The sequence below is a fragment of the Balaenoptera physalus genome (assembly GCF_965194825.1).
Source record: "Balaenoptera physalus genome assembly, chromosome: 4".
Lineage (NCBI taxonomy): Eukaryota > Metazoa > Chordata > Mammalia > Artiodactyla > Balaenopteridae > Balaenoptera > Balaenoptera physalus.
In genome coordinates, this window is record NC_138891.1 from 73,314,439 (window position 1) to 73,336,477 (window position 22,039).

Sequence of the window (22,039 nt, forward strand, 5' to 3'; positions counted from 1 at the left end):
ATTCAAATAAATGGAATTATACAATGAGTAGTCTTATGTGCCAGGTTTATTTTACTTAGCATAATGTGTTTGAGATTCATCCATATTGTATAATGTATCAGTAGTTCATTCCTTTTTACTACTGGTTGGTATTTTATTGTATGGATATGCTACGTTAAAAAATTCACTAGTTGATAGATATTTGGATAAAAATGTTTGGATTTTTGGTCATTGTGACTAATGCCGCTGTGAACATTCACATACATGTCTCTGTGTAGACATGTGTTTTTACCTGGTTCCTTTTAATGGAATTTAGACACCAACATCTGGGCATTAGATGTTCTCATTGCTAATGGGGCATTGCTGCTCCTTGATCTCCTCAGCGGACGAAGCTAGAAGACGTATATATAATCATACCCACATATATACATATACCCACACTATATCTATTTATATCTATCTCCTGTATACATTTCCTATAAATATCACACACACAGAGTTCATGAGGTTATACTGACCTATTCCAATTCAACACAACAGCATTCTTCCTGCTTCCCTCATTCCATATTTGTTTCTTCTTTTCCTGCAGTTAGCATGCTGATTCCCAACTATATTGATATATTTACTAATTTAGTTAATCCTACAATATATACACAAATGCTTCAGAATTGCTACATTCATACCACTACAAACAGCAAAGCTACTAAGTTTTTGTGTCAGGCCAGATCCTGCAAGAAGCAGGTGCTGCAATAGGATTCGATGTACAAGAGCTTGATTTAGGGAATGCCTGTAATGGCTAAAGGGCAGAGGGCAGGAAAAGTCAGGGCAATCCTTTAGACTGCAATGCAGGTCTGTGAAAAGAGGAATAGGTAGGCACAGGTCAGACTGCAGTTCAGTCTGAGAGTCTTGGCTGGGATGATGGGGACGTCCCCAGCAAAGGTTATTTGTTAGAGGAGACCTGCCTTAGGCAGGAATGGCCCTGTAGTTTTGTCATGCTTGGCCATTGGCTGAGAGTAACTCAGGCACATATGGCCATGGCCATGGCATTCATGCCGCAGTGGATCTGAAGTTGCGGCAGCTGGAGACCTTCTGTCAGCTGCTCCCACAGCAGGTTGTCCTGAAAGGAAGTCTACTGTGGCCACCACAGTAGAGCTTAAGATTTCTTTAAAGTGTTTTTTACCTATTGACCAAACGTATACAAAGCACTGTGTTTAAAGTTACTTGGATTAATTATTATTATTATTAATTTGAAAAAGTTTGATTCATTTGTTTGTATTTTGTTCCCCCTATTCTTCTTGATTTATTTAATTTTAGAAGATATAAAACATTAACAAGCATCTAAAGTCAAAATTATATAAAAAGGTAAACTCAAAGTAGTGTTACTCTCCCACCTCCTATTTTTTTCTACTCCACTCCATTCTTTAATTTACCCCTTCTTACACAAATGTTTGCATACTGTGTATACTCTTTTGTACTTAAGAAACTTACCAATATATCTTGGAAACCACTCCATGTGAATTCACAGAGATCTTCCTCACTTTTTTTAAACAGCATCATAGTACTCCATTGTGTGGGTGGACCATAGTTCACTGCACTGGTTTCCTATATACGCATGAGCATTTCGGTTGTTTTCCAATATTTTGCAATTACAAATAATGCCACAATGAATAACCTATGAGTATGTATTTTTCACATATTTTTTGGAGGTTTATCTTTAGGGTAAATTCCTAGGAATGAGATTACTCTTAGGTCAAAGGGTTAATGAAATAAGTCATCATTTTAAAAGATATCCCCCAATTTCCTATCATAGGGGTTGTGTAATTTTATATTCCCACCAATAATGTATGAGAATACCTGTTTCTTCATACTTTCACCAGCAGAGTGTGCTTCAAACTTTTGATTTTTGCCAATCTGTTAGGTGAGAACTGTATCTCAGTATAGTTTTAATTTGTATTTCTCTTACTGTGAGTGCTTCTTTTACTGTTCTTTAAAGCCATGATCCAGAAGTTGCACATTTGGCACCCGTGCTGTCACTCTATTGGCCAGAGCTTAGTCACTTGGCCTTCCTGACTGCTAGGGATGCTAGGAAATGTAATTGGTATTCTGAAACAATATGTACCCTGCTTTAAGTCAGGGGTTTTACTGCTATAGAAGAAGGGAAGAATGGGTATTCAGGACAACTTGCTGTCTCTGCTCAGTGGATGAGGCATTTTTCTTTATTTTGAAGGCAGTAGGAACCCTGGGAAGGAATTTTGTTTTTTTACTAGGTTTAATATCTATAAAACAATATCTGTTCAATGTAAAAAATTCAATAATATAAACAAGTACAGATAGTAAAGTAATTTACATTGTCACGGTCTGAACATATTTCTAGATCAGAGAAGAGTTTATTTGTCCTTTTAATTTTTACTTCTTTTGCATTATGAAAGTAGTACATATTCCTGATAGATTCAAACAATACAGAAGTATGTGGTGTAAAAAAGTGACGTCTTTTCATTTCAGTCTCTTGCCCCAAAGTAACTGCAATTCATCTGTGCACTGTATTTCTTACTTTTGTTATTATAAACAAAGCCACAGTGAATAGTCTTGCACCTATCTTTCATTAGTAATTCTTAGGAAGAATTTCTAGATGTGAAAGTGCTAGGTGGAAAGGTGTGCAGATTTTAGAATTTATTCAAATCTGCCAAAGTGCTCCCCTCAAAAGCTATACCAGTGCCTACTCCCTCTAATGGTGAAGGGATTTGGGGGGAAATGGGTGTGGCCATGCTTAAGGTTGGGTTCTCTGTATAATGTGGACCTGCCTTAACAGGTCCTGGCAGGAGTCGTGACGCCTCAAAACATTTTGTGCCTTTAAAATTCCTCATTCATATATTCAGCACCTGTGCCATTGTGCTGGGCTGTCCAGGGACAAGGTGGGAGCACACCTAGACTTAATGCTGCAGAGGAGCTTTCCAGAGGGAGTCAGGGCCTTGGGTGCTAGTCTTAGATCAGCCGCTAACCTGGGAACTGGGCAAGCACTTCCCCTCCCCGAGCCCCAGTCTGCTCTTACTTATAATGAGAGGGTCCGACTGGGTGATCTTAGGTCCTTCCACTCCTGCAGTGGTGATTTTATGAGTTCGTGACACGTACTTTGAGGAGAATACCAGGCAAGATCACTGCCAGGTTATGTCTGGTGGTGTCTACCTCTTGACTATTACGGTGTCATGGTCTGTCTGTTCTGGTTAAGAGCTAGAGGGGGCAGAAGTCACTAGAGGTCTGAATTAGTTATGCAAACCAGAAAATGGTCAGAGCCATTAGGGACTATGGATAAAGTGCTGCAGGAGTTGAAAATGGGAGATTAGTCTTCCAAGCTGGTTCTGAGATGTTAAGCCACATGATAGAGTCTGGCTACATCTGCCAAACACTCTGTCTGCTCTTGTTTAGTTACCCCTCCTCTTGTGCTTCAGATCTCAGTGCCTCAGGCCAACTCAAGGACTTGGCTCCACCAGATAGGTGTCTCCACCCTCCCACATCATTAACCCCTCACTCTCTACCAGATCATTTTGGCACATGTACATGCGTGTGCACACACACACACCACAACACAACTCCACTTCCTGTGTGTGCTACCACCCCATTTCTCTGCTTCCCTTTATAGAAAAGCACCCCGAGAGGGTTTCTTGTACTAGATATTTTCATTTACTTTCCATTTTTTTCCCCAACCTAGTTAGATGGGGCTTTTGCTCCTACCACTCTGTTTATTTGTTTATTCACCAAAAGATGTTTATTGAGCACCTGCTATGATCCAACAACATTCTCTGTTGGAGCTACAGCATGTACCAATTCAGTGACAGGTTCTTGCCCTGTGGAGTTTACGTGGGGGGAGGAGACAGACAAGGAATACGGTAAATAAGTAAATTGCTTCTCTGTGGGATGATAAAACTATGGAGGAAAATAAAGCAGGAAAAGAAGATGGAGGGTGAATGTGGTGGAAGGGGTGCCCAGTTTTAAAGAGGGAAGAAGGACTTCACTGAGAAGTGAGGGAGCGAGTCATGCAGATGCGTGTGGGAAAAGGGGACGGCCAAGCCAAAACCCCCAAGGAGGGCGTGTGCCTGGGGGGCTAGAGAAACAGCAGGAGGCCTCTGTGGCTGAAGCCCCGTAAGTGAGAGGGGCGTAGTGTGAATGAGCATGGGGGGTGGTAGTGGGAAGATTTGTGTCGGAGGAGGAACAGATTGCCTCTCTGGGAGCGCAGGCAAGGCTTGGTGGGCCAAGATGGCATTTCATCACCATCTGGAAGGACGAACAGGAATTCCCCGTGATGGGCGAAGGTGGCATATCCAGACACCACTGGTACTTTGAGGTAGCTGAAGCCTAGTGCCCTTTGTGGAGGAAGAGGAAGCTGAGAAAGGAAGGCAGGACCAGACCAGGAGGGGCTCTGAATGCCTCTGATATGGCTTTTATCAAGGATGCCAGCAGCCCCTATTTTGTCAGATCCATTGGCTGCTTCTCAGACCATTATCATACGCAACCTGTCAGCAGCTTTGACCAAACAAACCACTCCCGCTGTAACACTTTGTTTCTTGACTTTGTGGACACCTGCACTCTTGGTTTTTCTCCGTCTCCTTTGCTGGCCTCTCCTTTGGCTCATCCTGTAATATTACAACACCCCAGACTTGTTCCTCTTGTCACCATGTTTCTAATACGTGTGATAGACGCTCACATATAATATGTGCTGAGTGTCCTCGCATTCTGCCTTGAGGTGCTAGACCGCCTAACAATAAATGCTGAGAGACTGTGAAACCTTTCTGCCGGGATTAGCCCATGACCTGCCTCGATGTTGTAATAAATTGAGGTAGAAGAGGTTGAAAGGTTGGAAAGGGTAGTTAGGGTGCTGTGCTATTTTCCTTCTGGTCTCAACTAAAATGAGGTGGGCTTCAAGAGAACTTACTTGGAGAACTTACATTTTGTGCCTTGGAGTTTGGAGGTCACAAAATGGTGTGTTAGTGTTTACCAAAAGAAGTCTAAAAGCCCCCAAATGAGGGTGGAGTGGCTCATCTGGAAGCAGAGCAAAGAGAGCCCCTAGAGAGAGGGCTGTCCTTCTACCCAGGCAGGACACTGCCGCCTGGACTTGATATGGACAATGGGAGAGCTGCCTGGAGTCATCTTAAGGGCACCTGTGCAGTGAGACTTCTAGGAGGGTGTGTGACTCAGCCAGAAGGGTGTCCCACTGAAGCCCAGGCTGAGGGAGGAGATGCCCAGGTAGAGGAGGGAATGGTCCAGTGGAAGGATCTCTGCGGAAACCACAAAAGTGTCCCAAGAAGGGAGGACCAGCTCTTGTGCATCTGCCGTCCCAGGGCTCCAAGAGCAGACAACAGTGGCACCACCCTCAGAAGACTACATCTTGCCCTTTCATTAGCCAACCCCTGCATCCAGCCCTGGAAGGGTCAGAGATTAAGGAATAGGAGACGAGGATGAACTAGAAAATAGTGAGAAGGCCAGCCTCCAGCCCTGCTACCTGGCACCCCACTCCCACTTCCCACAGCCCTGCCAGGCCTGGGTCAGGGCAGGCTCTAAACTGGATATAAGTTGTTGGGTTTTTGTGAATTTTATTTTATTTTATTTATTTTTTTATACAGCAGGTTCTTATTAGTCATCCATTTTATACATATCAGTGTATACATGTCAATCCCAATCTCCCAATTCATCACACCACCACCCCCACTCCCCGCTGCTTTCCCCCCTTGGTGTCCATACGTTTGTTCTCTACATCTGTGTCTCTATTTCCGCCCTGCAAACTGGTTCGTCTGTACCATTTTTCTAGGTTCCACATATATGCGTTAATATACGATATTTGTTTTTCTCTTTCTGACTTACTTCACTCTGTATGACAGTCTCTAGATCCAAACTGGATATCTAAACTGGATATAAGTTTGAGAGTTTGGGTATTCAAGCCAGACTGGAACAGGAGTTATTTGACTAGTAGACTGAACTGGACTCCCTGCCAAAACAAAGAGGTTCTCTGTTATCTGAGAATGAGTGGAAAAGCTACAAGACTTGCCTGAAATTTCATCCAAGGGTGGTAAAATAGCTTACAGAGGAAGTTGAAAGGGATAGTGAAAGAAGTGGGTTTATCAATAAACCGGTTACACAGGCACCAACACAGCAGGACCGAATGCTTGTGCCTGAGCAGCAAGACAGACATGGACAAAGACAGAAACCCTGGAGCCAGGGAGGCAGTGTGGCCCGGGCAGTGCAGCCTGGGCCCCGGGACAGGTGGATCCAGAGGGGGACAGACTGCCATAGTCTGCGGGCTACTGGCTGAGGGGGGTTGGGAAGAGTTTACTCTGAACAGCTGGAGACAAACTGACAGCAAGACATGCACGCTGCTCAGAGGCAGATGAGGACTCCTGGGAGGTCCGTCAGGAGAAGGTAGGAGGGTGGGGTTTCTCTCCTGGGGCCTGAATGCTGAGCCTGAAGCTGTGGGCCGTGAGATTAACCCCTGGTTTCCTCTTTGAGAAGGCTCTTAGCTGCCAAGCTGCCAGACTTACGTTCCTGCCGCTACCCTGGCCTAGAGTGAGGGGCTTCCCCCGGGCACTGCGGGGGCATTGGCTTGATGCTGGCTAGAGGCACAGGAGAGGTCTGGTGTGGGGCCCGAGAGCTGCTGCCAGATGGCAGCAGGGTTAACAAAGTCCAGAGGAGGGAATGTCACTCAGCTCTTGATAGCAGCTGGAATTCACGCTATCGGGAGTAGACATCCGCATCCCTCGGAGACTCTCAGGCCACGCGGTCTCTACCCCAAGGGGCATTTGAGGAACCACGATATGAAGACTGAATTAAAACAAAATATGTGTTTTCCTAATGTCCACATGCTGTCTGTGGGAAAGAGAGGTGTCTGTGGGCACCAGCCCCTCCAGCCTCTGGACTTGAAGATGGCATCCAGGGAGCTCTTCTCTGGTGGAGCCCTCTGTGGGGACGGCAGCAGGAGCTCCAGGCTTGTCTGCTCCCCCATAGCTGGAACACCGTGTCGTTTGGGAAGACTGGCATACCAGGGGGGTTCAGCGTGGACTGAGCCTCACACCTGGCTGCTCTGTGCAGAGGTGACTCTGGATGTGGCTGGCATTCCTGGTGCCACACCGTGCTGCTTCTTCCAGGGCCACTGGGGAGGCTCCCTGGAGAACCTGGGGTTAGGGTCCTCCTGGCTCAAACCACTGACACTCAGCCCAACCTGTAGAGAACTTTCCACCGCTGATGTATGCTGACCATCCTCGTGCTTCCCGCTCTGGCCTTACTGGGGATGTTTGTTTCAGTACCAGATGTAGCCCAGGCAAGCCCTCGGCTGAGAGTGGGCATTTCTCCATCACTTCATCCTCTGGCAGCTACTCCTTTCCTCTCATAAGATGCATCACTGTTCTGTAGACCACTGAGAAAAGTCACTACCAATTAAATTATGACTGACAGTGTTTAATTTTCACATCGATCGTAGCTCATCCCTATGGTGAAAAAAATATGTGTCATAGAATACAAGAAATATGGTAATACAACCTGCTTAGGACGTGAGGACTAATGAGATAATGCATGTCAAATGCTTAGCACAGTGTGAAGCACGGTAAACAATAAATGATGTCTAGTTTATTCAAATCCTCCAGCAGCTCACCCCTGCCCCCAAGCAGACCCCTGCCCACCTCTCCAGCCTCATGTCCCACCACTTCCTCTGCCTCTGCTCTGCCTGCAGTGGCTTACGGCAGGACCGTAGTGCCCCCCCTCCTGAAGTGCCCCATCCCCAGGCCCCCTCTGGTTAATGTCCTCAGCTGGCACTGCCTTTGGAGGCTCTTCCCTGCCCACCCCACCGTCTGTGCAGCCTCCCACCTCCCACAAGCTTTCATACAGCAAAGTCACCCTGTATTGTTTACTTACCCATCTGCCTCCTTCCCTAAAACTTGACTCTTTGAGAACAGAGGCTGAGTTATTTATTTTTGTGTCTGTGTTCTTAGCACAGTGCTGGAACATGACAGAGGCCCAAGAAATGTTTGCTGAGTGAATGACACTTTTCTCCTGTTTAATAATACCTGAATTTGCATAGAGCTTTGTCATATAACAGGTTTTTTAAAAAGCAATTTCCTTATTGCATTAACCTGAGCAGGTCAGGACAGGTGGCGATGCCCTTATTTCCAACTGTAGCTGGAACAACTGGGCACCTCTTAAGGGAGGCACCTGAGTACACAGACCCTGGTCCTTGTTGTCCTCTGCCACCAGGGCAGAGTCACCTCCATTCCCTGTACTAGTCTGGCCAGTTAGCCTAACCGGGCAAGGCGGGGAGGACCCTGGGTTGCAGGGGGAAACACTCACCCCCCTGCCCTTGGATTGGGCTCAAACCCCAGCACCACCCTGACACACAAACCTTTCCCTGCTGCTTTTTTCCGCTCGATGCATTTCAGGAAGGGTTGTTAAACCACTCACCGTGACCTTACTTAACCAATACTGCATTTTTTGGAAGAAAGATGTGAAGATTTTTAGGTCTGAAAAAGAAAATAAGTCGGTCAGATACGTGGTTGCACATGTCTCTCTCTCCCTCTTTCTCTCCCTTCCTGCCCCCCACCCCCAACTGTCTTTTTCCTGGTAAAACAGTGCAAATTCCCGCCTTCTGAGGCAATACTGTCTTTGACCTCCAGGTGGTGCCCTCCCTGAGCTTTCAGACCAGATGCCTTTCCTAAGCTGGTGGCCGCTCTGACTCATACTCCACCCATCGACCCCAGCAGGAACCTTCAGGGAGACAAGTACATTCTCCCCACCCCCATTGCCCCCACCATGGAGGGCACATTTTGATGGCGAGTTTGATGCCTTTCACCCTGGCTCTGTGGAACAGTTGCTGCCAAAGCCAGGGGAGCCAGCCGTGGTGGTGCGATGAAGGGGATTGTCAGATTAGAGCTGGTGAGCCATCTGCCATGAGCCCCTTTGCTCCCCAGCAGGGCTCTGAGGGACTGGACATCCAGAGCCTGTAACCAGCCCTCTCCTCCCCACTGCAGGGAAAGGCCAAGTGAGTAGACCAACCAGCAGGCTGTGGGCCTGGCCTGATCTTGAAACCATCCCTTATCTTGCATTGAGTAAACATTTATTGAGTGCCTACTGTATACTTGGTAGTGTGCTGCGCACCCGAAAGGGTATGAGCTGGGAGGAGAAGTTTGTAGCTGGGCACCAGCCAAGTGGAAGTCAGTGGCTTCACGGTGGGAACTATGAGGAACAGTTATAGCACTGGAGACATTATGCCATGGACAGGGAAGACCCTACATCTGGAGCACTCTTGGTCTGGGAGTGAGAAGACTGGAGTTACTCTGGGCTTAGCCTCTTACTAGAAGTGTGATCTTGGGCTTGTCCCTTCACCTGTGAGGGTCTCAGCTTGTCCATCTGTGAGGCTCACATGTCAATCTGACCACGGCAGGGGCATTTCAACTAAAGCTGCTCTCAGGCTGAGGGGCAGGGGAGCTGAGCGGAGCCAGGAAGCAGCGGAGGCAGGAGGGGCCGTGATGTCAGAGGAGTGGCAGGCTGTTCAGGCTCAGAGAGGGCAGAGTCCTTGGTGGGGAGTGGGTGAGAAGCATGGGAAAGGAGGCCTCGCACGCCCCACTCCGGAAGGGAAGCATAGGAGCAGGAAGTGGTTGACCGAGGAGGAGAGTCTGCCGGAGGGGGTCAGATCAGGATGGAGGAGGAGGAAAGAGACTGTGGCAGGGAGACCTGAGAGGGCTTCTCCAACAACGTAGGAGGGAGGCAACAAGGACCCAAACTAATGCTGTAGACACAGGAAAGAGGGCACCGATTCTAATGACGCAGCAAAGGAAGGCAACAGCGGCACAGGGTTAAGTGCAAGGGCGGTGTCCTCACACAGACCTGGGTCCTAATGCCCTCCTGTCCACTGGTTAGCTGGGTGACACTGAGCAAGGTGCTTAACCTCTCTGAGCCTCAGTTGCCTCATCCAGATATGGAACAATTTAGTATCTATCGTACTTTTTTATAGGTTGGTTGTGAGGATCAGGTGAATGAATGGATGCAAAGTGCTTAGTTCAGGGCCTGGCAGCTGTCCTTTTGATCTTTCTCAGTAATATTAATAGTACTGTAGACTCATTAGATGGGGAAGAAATGAAGGGGCTGGAGGAGTTGAAGATGACAGTGAAACTATTAGCAAGGAAGCGGAGCAGGCTTGGGCCACTGGGCACTTGGTGTGTTGGTTGGTTAGGATGAGTTGGGGACCTGTGGGACATTCAGGTAAAAGTGATGGTCGGGAGGAGGAGGTGGGGTTGGGAGAGAGCCATGACTCCCCAGGGGTACATTGGAACAGTTACTCGGAGGTGGCGATGGGGCTGTTGCAGGAAAACAGCTGTCACTCAGACCAACAGGAACGTCATGAGTTTATTCAGAATGCTGGCTGAGGACTCCAGCGAGCTCCTGCGCCCACAGACTGCTGCTACTTATCATGTCGTCAGAGCTGTGATCCAGGAACAGTGTGCTTCCACAGGTCAAGTTCAGTTAAACTTTCTTCATTATCGGTGTCAGATGTAATTAATTTTTAGCTGGATAAAAGGACTGTATGTATTTTATGTTGTGTGATACTGTGCCATATGAATCAAACACAAAGCAGCTGGAAACTTCCATGAACATAAAGAAGATGAGGCTGCCTAAGCATTGAGTGTCATTTGAGGGGAGGTGCACTAGGACAGGACATTGGGGGACAGGTGGAAGAAAGGGGTCAGGGAAGATGGAGGAGATGCTTGGGTATCATTAATGCGAAGGGAGAAGTGAGGGTCAGGATCCATAAGTGGTGCTTACACAGGTGCAGGGGGAGAGGCTGAGGCCAGTGGAGATGGTGGGGGTGAGGGATGAGGGAGGCGTCCTTAGCATGGGCCGCCCTGGACACCCTGGAGCCGCATGGGACTGGGACCCAGAATGGCAGGGAAATGGGAAACTGGAGAGTGTAGCTTGTGTTCTCAGAAGCCTGGCCATGGAGGGAAGGAGAGCAAGACAGTGGTGTGAGGGGGTAGGATGATTAAGAAAAAGTTCTTTAGGATATGGGGACATGGTATGTACAGACAGTCATTCACCTGACAAACATTTATCGAGCATCTGCTGTGTGCAACGTTGGAGGGAGGGAGCCAGGGGCAAGGGAGGAGTGGAAGTTGCATAAGAGAGAAGGATGGATGGCTGACGGTGTGGAAGGTGGAGGGTGAAGTGGCAGCCTTGACAATTGGTGAGAGGCCTCCTGCTCCTGCTGGTGAGAGGAGTGGGGCAAAGACTTCCAGGGGAAAGTCCGCGGGCAGGAGGAGGGCGGGGAGTGGCTGCGTGAGGTCACCCGTGAGAGCTGAGCGGCGGGGGGGGGGGGGGGGGGGGGGCGGGGGGGGAGGGGGGGGAGGGGAGGCTTCGGCTTGGCCACCATGGGGAGTGGGGGTGAGCGTGTCATGAGCACTTTGTTAAGCGGCAATTTCCTTCCTCTAATAAATGACCTTAATTCTCCATAATTGAAGGAGAAGGCACCAGAGGTCAGTTGACGAAGCTTTAATTTGGGTAACATGAAGGAAAGCAGCTAGAGACCAATTACTTTGTCATTTACACAAACTCATTTCCATGATTAACTAGGGGTGAAGCAGGGCCAGAGTTCCCACAGGCAGGGGTCAGGCCCCCAGTAGGCAGCTCTGCCCTGAGGCTACGCCTTGGCAAGGGGCACTTTCATGGCCACGGGAGACTAAATCCTGAGGGATTCCACAAAGAAGAGGCAGCGTCCCGCCGTCCTGAGGCTCCAGCACATCCAGTCCTTGCACTCAAAAGACAGCTCAGAGGGGGCCCTGCAGCACAAGGCTGCCTCCTCATTGCCCCGTGCCCCGGTTCAGCTCTGCCTCTGCCTCAGCCTCACTGGTCACACCGGAGCCAGGCTTCCCCCTTGGGTCCTCTGTTTCCCTAGCTGTGAGAGTAGTAGTCAGGCTAAACGGACTCCAGTGATCCTTCTAGCACCCAGTTCTCTGAGTCTACTTATCTGGCCCTTAGCTGGCCTTGCAGGAAACAGTCAACCCAAGTACACTCAGAGAGAGTATGTTTGCTCTGACCCTGTACTAAGCCCCGTGGGACCACACAAAGCTGAGGGGTGTTTGCTACCTGCAAAGACCAGGTGTGTCCACTGTTCATATTGATGAACAGCTTACCAGGTGCCAGGGGCTCACCACATGACACCCAGCCAACAGTGCATGGTTCACAGAGGATGGAGTAGTGGTTAGGAGGGTCTTGGAGTGGAGCTGGACTGGGGCCCCCACCCGACATCAAGGCTTGGCTGAGCCTCTAACTTGCTGTGTGACCTTGGACGCTGCGTCCCCTCTCTGGTCCTCCAGAGAGGGCTTGGCCTGGAAGACTCCTGAGGTTCCCCTGGTTTCTGGCAAGAGGGAGAATACAAGCGAAGGCTCAGAGGCAGGAATGAATAAACAGGTGCCCAGGTGCAGGGAGCGGGATGAGACTGGAGGGAATAGGGTAGAAATGAGTGAGGTGAGGTGGGGCTCCAGGCTGGGGGAGGTCTGGGTCATGATGGGTCAGAGAGTCGCTGCAGGCAGAAGTGAGATGAGAATTGGACACGAGACTGAAGGGAGGGTCACAGCCAGCAGCTTAGGCCTCACCATCTCCTGTCATTCCTGGGTGACTCTAGAACGTGTCCCGAGAGCCTTGGACAAGAAGCTGGCAAGTTATGGGGAAAAGGAATGAAAGTGAGGAAGGGAATGGCCTGCAGGCTGATGGGTGATATCGGAGGCTGAGCCCCGTGATGAGTGCGGTTCTGTCCCCTCCTGTCCAGGCTTGTAGGGCCTGGTTAACAATGCGGGCATCTCAATGTTCGGGGGATGTGGAGTTCACCAGCATGGAGACCTACCTACAAGGAGGTGGCGGAAGTAAACCTCTGGGGCACAGTGCGGGGGACAAAATTCTTTCTCCCCCTCATCCAGAGGGCCACAGGTGAGTTGGAAAGGGACCTTCTTCCTGCCCCCTGGGCCTGCTCTACCTTTTCATCTTTGCTCAGAATGGAAATAGGTCTCAGCAGACTCAACATCCACTGCCCTCACTGGCTGAGTGCATGACCCCCAGGGGCCACACGGGGCCGTGGATGGTGGCCAGCGGGGGTGCCCTGGACCGGGGGGCAGAAAGGGATGTGTGATTTTCAGAAAGTAGAGCAGGTAAGACGTCAGCAGTCTGCACCGAAGGCTAAAAGATTACAGCTGTAATCCCAGTCTGGGAACCTAATCTAGACAGATAACCACCTTTGTGCACAGAGCTGTGTGTACACATCAGGTATAGAGAGGGGTGCGGTTAAGTAAATGTTAGTATATCCATTCTATGGGTTACTATGCCATAGTTAAACAATGAGACAATTGTGGTAGTAGGTGAAAATAATAATAGTAATAAGATTAGAAATTGCCAAAACAAACGCCCAAACCATGTTAGGTAGCCAAATGTAAGCAAACCACCTAAGAAGTCCCTGACTCAGATTTTCTCCCTATAGTAGCAAACAATTATGGCAAAAAGGGGAAGATCTATACCCTCCATCCCAGTGTCCCAGCAATGACAGGAGGAACCCAGAGAGCAGCTGTAGGGTTGTGGAAGAAAACCCCAATCCTTCAGCAACTTCCAACATAGAGGTTTCTGAAAGGTGTCTCCTCACAGTGCCCAGATAGGGCTGTGCCTTAACCTCCTGGGTGCACCCCCAGGGCGAGTGGGTCTCAAGTCTGCCTGGGCTTACCGGGCAGGCTGGATGGCTTCTCCTCCATCCACTGCCCCACGGCTGGCAGAGGCTGTGGTCAGCTCCTAGCACCCCCAGGCTGGGCCTATGGGAGAGCTTCTCCAGCTCCCCACTCTCTCCCAGTGCCTGAGACTCTGCCCACATGTCTTAGATCTGAAGTCAGGTTCAGAGCCCTGCCCCTGCCTGCTTGGTGACAGAGCCCGACCAGGTGATAACAATGTGGGGTTATTGGCAATAGGAGAACATGGCAGGCGAGACAGAGCTTGTTGTGTGTTGCTCATTTTCCTGTGCCCTCCCGCTGTGTAGGCCTGCTTTCCACTCTTTCCTCCTCCCCTGTCCTGCTTGGGAACAGCCAGCTACCCAGGAAATAGCAGAGATGCTGATGCTGATGTGTGGGCCTGAGCGGGCCTTCATTATAAACGAGGGGGCCCCCTGACCCTGGCTGGTTCAGAAGGCGGAGCCCCAGCCTGACAGGCCGCAAAATAGCTGCCGGGGGCCAGGAGGCCGGGTTCTGGCCAGACCTCCAGAAACGTGCCAGGCCCCAGACCCTCTGCAGGTATTGTTCCGTGAGCAGGACTTTGCCGCCTTCCTCTGCAGGCTGCGCGGTCAGCGTCAGCAGCAGGCTGGGCCGCATGGCCCACGCGGCTGGCCCCCCGTACTGCATCACCAGGTTTGGGGTGGAGGCTTTCTCTGACTGCCTGCGCTACGAGGTGCACCCACTGGGAGGGAAGGTCGGCGTGGTGGAACCCGGCAACTTCATTGCCACCACCAGCCTCTGCGGAGCTGAGCGCATCCAGGCCATCGCCAGTAAGATGTGGGACGAGCTGCCTGAGGGGGTGCGCAAGGACTACGGCAGGAAGTACTTTGACGAGAGGGTCGCGAAGATGGAGACCTACTGCAACAGCGGCTCCACGGACACGTCCCCCGTCATCAGCGCTGTCACCCACACCCTGACCTCCGGCTGCCCCCTACACTCGCTACCACCCCATGGACTACTACTGTTGGGTGCGAATGCAGATCACGACCCACTTGCCCGGAGCGATCTCCGACAGGATCTACATACACTGAGGAGTTTCGCACTGGCCTCTGCTGGGGAGCCCTGGGGGGAGGGAAGAGGACGGAGGGAGGGAGGGGGAGGGGCTTGTGTCATTACCTCTTGATTACCCACTTGTGGATCATCCCAATCCCAGGAGGACCCACTACCAGTCTGAGCGTTAACCAGAGCAGGCAGCCCAGCTCAACTCGTGTGCCCAGTGAATGGCTCGGGCCTTCTCAACTGGGGTGCAGAGTGGTGGGCAGGGCCCATAGACCTCAGGGCAAACATGGTGAATCTGTCCTTCTGGAATTGATTTTATACAACGATTTTAGGTAGACATCTTTATATTAAAAACAGATTTATTATAAAATAGAATCCAAATCCTTTATATTTTAAAGCCAAAGCATCAGTTCAAAAAATTTATCTCAGGACTTCCCTGGCAGTCCAGTGGTTAAGACTTCGCCTTCCAATTCAGGAGGTGCAGGTTCAGTCCCTGGTCAGCTAAGATCCCACATGCCTCGGGGCCAAGAAACCAAAACATCAGAAGCAATATTGTAACAAATTTAGTAAAGACTTTAAAGAAATGGTCCACATCAAAAAAAAAAAAAAATTATCTCATTTGATCCTTAAACCAGCCTCATGAGTAAAAAGGGCAGTTTTTGTTTTCTTTTGTACATGAAGCATTTTTGGCTCAAAGAGGATACATGAATTACCCTTTTATTGCTTATAAATCAATTTTGCTTATATTGCTTTATATAAAATATAAAGGTCCAAGTCGTGCGTTCCTGCCACTGCTGTAGAAACATTTCACATTTTATGTTCCGGGGCTGCTCTGCATCCAGTTACCTGAGGATCCTGTGATGAGCTCCGTACCCTCACCTGGGCCATGTATACCATGTGCCCACCATGCACCTCTTTGCATGTCCTTGGTGCTGCTGTGTGCAGCTTGCAGCCAGTGATTCAGAGCTGAGTGGAGGGGGTGGCAACGTTCTGGAGATTTCCATTTGAGGTTTCTCCAGCTTATCTTAGGACAAACTTGTGTGGAGGTGCTCATTGGCTAAGAGGTATTTGTTTCTGGTTTGGGTCCGCTTGGTCTTGCCTGGGGTGGGACCCATGTTGATGGGACATTCTTGGCAGGAGCCGTGATACATAGGATGGGCACTGTGGCCTCTCCTCCCCCAGGGGTGGGTCCAAGTTCCCTGTCTGTCTCACCTGGTGCTTACACACACACACACACACACACACACACACACCTGTTCTATGGTGCCCAGGGTGGCCTTCACACACACACACACACACACACACACACACACACACACACACACACACACACCCCTGTTCTATGGTGCCCAGGGTGGCCTTCATTGATGGCTGGCTCACCTTCCTGCTATGGACTTATTTTTAATTAAACCAGGTCACTGATCAGCAGAGTCTGTGTTATCACTTCTTGGGTTTCGGTTTTTGTTTTTTTTTTAATAAATTTATTTATTTTACTTGTTTTAATTTTTGGCTGCGTTGGGTCTTCGTTGCTGCTCGCAGGCTTTCTCTAGTTGCGGCGAGCGGGGGCTACTGTTCATTGCCGTGCGCGGGCTTCTCATTGTGGTGGCTTCTCTTGTGGAGCATGGGCTCTAGGCGTGCAGGCTCAGTAGTTGTGGCGCACGGGCTTAGTTGCTCCATGGCATGTGGGATCTTCCCGGACCAGGGCTTGAACCCATGTCCCCTGCATTGGCAGGCAGATTCTTAACCACTGCGCCACCAGGGAAGCCCTTGGGTTTGGGTTTGAAGGCCAATGTCCCTGCAGTTGCCCAGACCCTGCATGTTTGGACCCAAACCAGGCAACACCCTCCTCCAGGTATCTGCAGGCCTTGGGACAGGTTCCTGAGTACCAGCCCTTCCGCCTCGCCCTGGAAGGGCCAGGCCTGCCGCTAGAGGGTGCCCTGTCTCCTTTGCAGCCAGAGTGGCCTCAGCTCCTGATTTGGGAGCTCCCACCCAAGCCTGAGGTCTCAAAGGGTTGGTGATTCCCCACCTTGGAAGTGGTCCAGGCATAAAGACACAAGGCCCCTTTAGAAACAACTCTTCCTTCTCTTCTAGTAGCTGCCTGGCTTAATCGTGGAGCCTGGTGCCAGGAGAAAGCAGAACCTGCAGAGCTGGAACCAGCCACGGGGCTCAGGCAGTGCCAAAGAAGAGGGGGTCTCACAACGAGAAAATTCAGCCTGCCTTTTGGGCCTTGATCCCCTCTGTCATCAAGCAGGAATGCCCTGCCCGGCTCCCTATCTGCACGGTGAGGCCCAGAGGGCCTGTGTGGATGACAGGGTGGGCAGGGAGACTGAAACCCTCCAGAGCCCAGGGAGGGACCCTTGATGGTCATTGTCTTTACATAACAAGAAGAGCTTTTTGAATCACACGGCTTGCCTTTCAGAATCTCATTTTTATATCTTGGGAGATTTTGTTTCCATGCTTAATTTTATTAAAGGAAAATGTATGCAGAACTTGAAGTTACTTCGTGTGCACGGATGCCTGGGAACTGGCAGGAAAGGGAGATGGTCATACGCTCTGCGTCAGGATCAGCAGTAAACCGAACACTGGAGAAGACGCATCTGTGTCTGCTGGGACCATCAGGCATTAAGTCAGAACTGCTAGGCTGGCCTGCAGGCTGCCCTGATTTTTAATTTTTATCCCACTGATTGGAAAGCCCAGAGCAACTTCCCTCCAGATCATCTCAATGCTAATGAAAACCTCACAATTACTATTCACCTTTTGGCAGCTGAGAGCCTCCTTGGGGGCAGGTCTCGTTTTGATCCTTACAAGAGACAGCTGAGGTGGGCAGAATAGAGGTGGTTGTTCCACTTTTATAAATGACATAACTGAGACCCAGAGGGGGGAAGTGACTCACCCAGCATCACAGGGGGTCTGAGCAGATCCAGGGCCAGCACGAAAGTCTCCTGAGTGGTGCTGTTCACCATCACCTCACTCTGTGGCCCCAGGAGCCCTGGGAACTAGGTGGATGGGTCAGGGTCGCCTGGTACCTAGACCCTCACTGCCTGTCGGCAGAGCTGCCCCTGCTTGTGGGGGTGAGGGGAGGCTGCCACCTGCGCCCACTGTCTGGGGCTGCTGGGGACTAATTGTGTCCACCAGCACCGCCTTGGGTGGGAGCCTTGTCTCCAGCACCCTCCCCTTGGAAGGATTCGCTCAGTCGGTGAGGCCTGAGGACCCATCTCCTGTTGTCTATTCAGGCCTGCAGCTCTGGGCCTGGGCCCCTTGGAGTATAACCCCATCTCCCAAGCAGCAGGTACCGGTCAGCTATGCAGGGCAGGGCGCTAGTGAGCAGACACCCGCACAGGGCCCTGGGCCGGGAACCAGGCGTTCACTGTACCATTGGATCCTCCTCAAGGCCTCTGAGATGGGGGGAGAGTCCTACACCCCAATCCCACTCTGCCACCCCGTGGTGTAATCTTGAGTAAGTGGCTCTGGTTCCAGGGCCTCCGTCGAGGCCTCAGGCAAGAGGAGGGGAAGCGTGCAGACAAAGCCTGGCACTGCGGGCGGGGGGTGTGGGCTGGACTCGGCTTGCACCTGGGAATTTGCCCAGTGGTACCTCTGTCTGTGGGGACCCACGGACGGGTGCCTTCAGCCCGCACTGCCCCTCCCTTGATGGCTGGAGGCTGGGTGAGGGCTTTTTGCAAGATGCTCCTGACGGCGCCTTGTTACAGAACACGTGCTGCGCTTTACATTCCACCCGGGGCCAAGCGCTGTGCAAGCAGGTGACAAGCCGGCCTGGCCCTCCCTGCCATGAGCTGCTCCGAGTGCCTCCGCTGCCCAGGGCGGTGGGCTCTGCCAGACTCCCCACTCGTGAGGCCTGCTCATTTCCTGTATTTCAAGCGGGAACTGGCTCTGCAAAGCTGCACCAAGTCTTTCTGGTGCAGGTGCAGACATGAGCAAGCAGACGCTCTCTCGGCTTAGGTAGCACCGGGCCCGGGCTGCCAGAGAGCAAGCAGGCACACTGTGCAGTGCTGGGCCCAGTCCACAGCCAGCCCCGCCCCTCCTCTCTTCTGATTCTCACAGCGGCCTTGGGAGGTAGGCGGGGTGGGGTTATTACCTCATTTTACGCATGAGGAAGCAAACTACCCCAAGTCTCTCACCAAGAGAGGGATAGAACCGGGTGGCCAAGTCAGATCTAACCTCCAGCCCGGAGCTAGTGATGCATGAAAAGCTGGGCAGATGGCACCCGGATCTAAAATAAGGAGGGGAAAAAAATACCTCAATTATGTAACAGTGAGAAAGATCCGTAGGCATACGCATAGTACAACCACGGAGCGCTGCGCCATAAGCCATCTCCTCCTTCCCTCCCCCATCTCCCTCTTCCCTCCCCCAGGCTCTGGGCCCTGCTCCCTGGGAGGGGATGTGCCGGAGGAGCCCATCAGCGACCCTCCAGGAGGAAATCTGCCTGGCCTGGGCTCACACCGCCCCATCCTGGGCGTTTCTGAGGGCATGCTCTAAGAACACCAACACCTAAACCTCGGACAGAAACAGATTCTGGAGCTGCCCTCAGAGAGCTCGAGGGTCGTCTGAGCACAAGACTTGAGGATCCTTAGATACAGAGGTGGAACAAGGAGGGCTCTGGGGACCCAGTGCTCCGATGTAGAACAAACGAGAAAACAAGCAAACCCAGAGCATCTAAGGCCGTCCTGGTGCGTGTAGGCACCAAGGAAGGTGGTTTGTGAGGTTTGTGGCTTCAGAGATATAGGGTGAGCACATACTGGTCAGGGCCCAGGGCCCAGGGCCTGGGATTAGGGCTGAGAGGGCTGCCAGGACTCCTGGAACCTCAGAGAAGGAAAAGGGACTCAGCCATCCTCAAGCATGACTCCCAACCTCCAGGCAGCTGGCCAGGCTTTGAAGCCCTCCAGTGACAAGGATCTCCTTACTTCCTAAGATGGCATTTCCTTGGTTAGGGAAAATTTACCCAAAGACTGAGCTGAAATCTACCACCTCTGACTTAAGTCCTTTGACACTTGGCTATGACCCAGAACTGCACAGAACACTAGGTTGGAAATGGCCAAGTCAGGTTCAGGAGCCAAGGTTCCTCATTTGACAAGGTTTCCATACCCCTCACTGTCTGAACAGAAGGTTTCAGCTGTGATTATCCCATCTCTCATTCTTGATGACACACATCAGGCTGAATGGTCACCTAAGTCCCCTCAAGCAGCAAGAACTTTGAGACAGGGTATAATACATTTGTAGAGATGCTGACAATTTCTTACACACATGCGCCCCCTCACAAGTAAGTGTGCTCCCAAGTCATCTCTCATCTGATCCTCATAAATGGCTTATGAGTTAGGCAGGGCTACTGTTCCCACTTTACAGATAAGGAAACTGAGCCTCAGGGAAGTGGAGTCATTTGCCCAAGATCACAGAGCCAGGAAGTGGGAGAGCCAAGACAGAAATCCAGGCCTGGCCTCCATCCCTAGGGCCCCTTCCTTTACCCCCAGGCTGCCTCAGTCTCTCCATCAGGGCCCTGGAGCTGGGCTGGACCAGTCAGTCAGAGGCTGGCCATGTAGCCTGTGAAGGAGTGATGGGTGGGGAGCATTAAACTCAACTTTCTTCCAGCCCACAGTTTTGCAGAGAACAACGGGGAAGGGGAGGCTGAGCCTTTCCTGCATCTCACTGCAGGTGTATCCATTGTGTCTGGATCTGCCAGTGGCCTGGGCACTGATGGAGGGCCTGAGGTGGAGAGAGCAGGGCCAGGAGGTATTTCCAGGGCTGTGGCTGAGGACCATCCTGGCCTCAGCATCCATGGGCATGCGTTAGAGGGGAGAGAGTGTGAATGGGGACCAACCTCCAGGGATGCTGGGGCCCAGAAACTCCTGTGCTGCTCTCTCAGTGAGACTTAATTACTCTATAAAATGTGAGGCTGCTCCCACTTATCAAATTATAGATAAGCTTAATTACAGCTCACTGAGTAACCACACTGGGCGCCTTCAGAAATAGCAGTGGGCTGATTGCTCTTCTCAGCTTCAGCTGGAGCCACCTGGGTTTCAGGAGGAAGTGCCCACTGTTACCAGGCTCTCAGTGCTGCTAAACTCTGCTCTCAGGCTGCAGGAGGGAATGCACCGAGCATGCTTCTGTCCTGGCCATTTCCTGGCTGGGCCTGTTCTCTGTTCCATTACTGGGTTATTTACTCTGCTGGGGCCTCTCCCACTCTCCTACTCATGTTGTGTTCTAGCCAAAGGTTTTGGCTCATAATGTCTGACTGAAGGTGTGCAAAGTAGTGCAGGACATGCCTTAAGAGACAAGAAAAGGGGGCTTCCCTGGTGGCACAGTGGTTGAGAAGCCGCCTGCCAATGCAGGGGACGCAGGTTCGAGCCCTGATCCGGGAAGATCCCACATGCCGCGGAGCAACTAAGCCTGTGTGCCACAACTACTGAGCCTGTGCTCTAGAGCCCGTGTGCCGCAACTACTGAAGCCCGCGCGCCTAGAGCCCGTGCTCCGCAACAAGAGAAGCCACCGCGATGAGAAGCCCGTGCACTGCAACAAAGAGTAGCTCCTGCTCACCGCAACTAGAGAAAGCCCGTGCACAGCAACGAAGACCCAATGCAGCCAAAAATAAATAAATAAAATAAATAAAGAGACAGAAAAGAATATGGTGCTGGATGAGAAAACACACTTTGTGGAGTCTCAAGAGCACCTTCAAGGAAACAAGTAAAGAGCAGCAGGCCACTAGGGATTGGTGAGACGTCTGTGACATCATGAAGGGCACCATAGGCCTTCCCTGGTGGTCCAGTGGTTAAGACTCTGTGCTTCCACTGCAGGGGGCGCAAGTTCGATCCCTGGTCGGGGAACTAAGATCCCACATGCTGCAAGGTGTGGCCAAAAAATAAAAAAATAAATGAAGGGCACCATAAACATCCCTGCATACTGGCAGGATTGATGGACTTGCTCCAATGGAAGAAACTGGCAGAAGGCACAGTGTGATTTCAGGGCATTTGATGGGAATGGAGGAGCAATACCGAGGATAATACAAGTGCCCTAGGCGTTCCCACATTCGGAGGTGCACCGGGACCTCTGTGCTTAATAGCATCTGCTCCCTCTCCCTCTGCCCCCTTTATTATTTGAGTCTCTGCTTTGTGCCAGGTGCTGTACTGGGCACAGGGCATCCCGTGGCAGGCAGCTCACTGCTCTCCTAGGAAACTTTAACCCAGGGTGACAGATTCCACGGTTTGGTGGAGGAAGTGAAATGCTTTATTGTACCAGCAATGAATAACAATAGTCATTTTCAATCTACACACAACCTAAATTGT

At 51.0% G+C, this 22,039-nt stretch overlaps 1 protein-coding gene and 1 long non-coding RNA gene across 2 annotated transcripts in view; one reads left to right on the plus strand and one right to left on the minus strand.

Annotated features, from left to right (window-relative positions):
• BDH1 (3-hydroxybutyrate dehydrogenase 1) overlaps nucleotides 1–15,994 on the plus strand; it is a 35,291-nt gene extending 19,297 nt beyond the window's left edge. Inside the window, 6 exon segments of the mRNA XM_082460977.1 lie at nucleotides 5,850–6,014; nucleotides 12,781–12,813; nucleotides 12,815–12,841; nucleotides 12,843–12,930; nucleotides 14,309–14,670; nucleotides 14,672–15,994. Of these exon segments, the coding sequence (XP_082317103.1) occupies nucleotides 5,850–6,014; nucleotides 12,781–12,813; nucleotides 12,815–12,841; nucleotides 12,843–12,930; nucleotides 14,309–14,670; nucleotides 14,672–14,779 (783 nt within the window). The 3' untranslated portion in view covers nucleotides 14,780–15,994.
• LOC309659228 lies at nucleotides 6,070–8,620 on the minus strand. The gene is made up of 2 exons (XR_014262679.1): nucleotides 7,873–8,620; nucleotides 6,070–7,448 (listed from the first exon to the last, which is right to left on the minus strand). It is a non-coding gene; the product is annotated as an uncharacterized lncRNA (long non-coding RNA).
• Nucleotides 15,995–22,039: the final 6,045 nt, after the last annotated feature.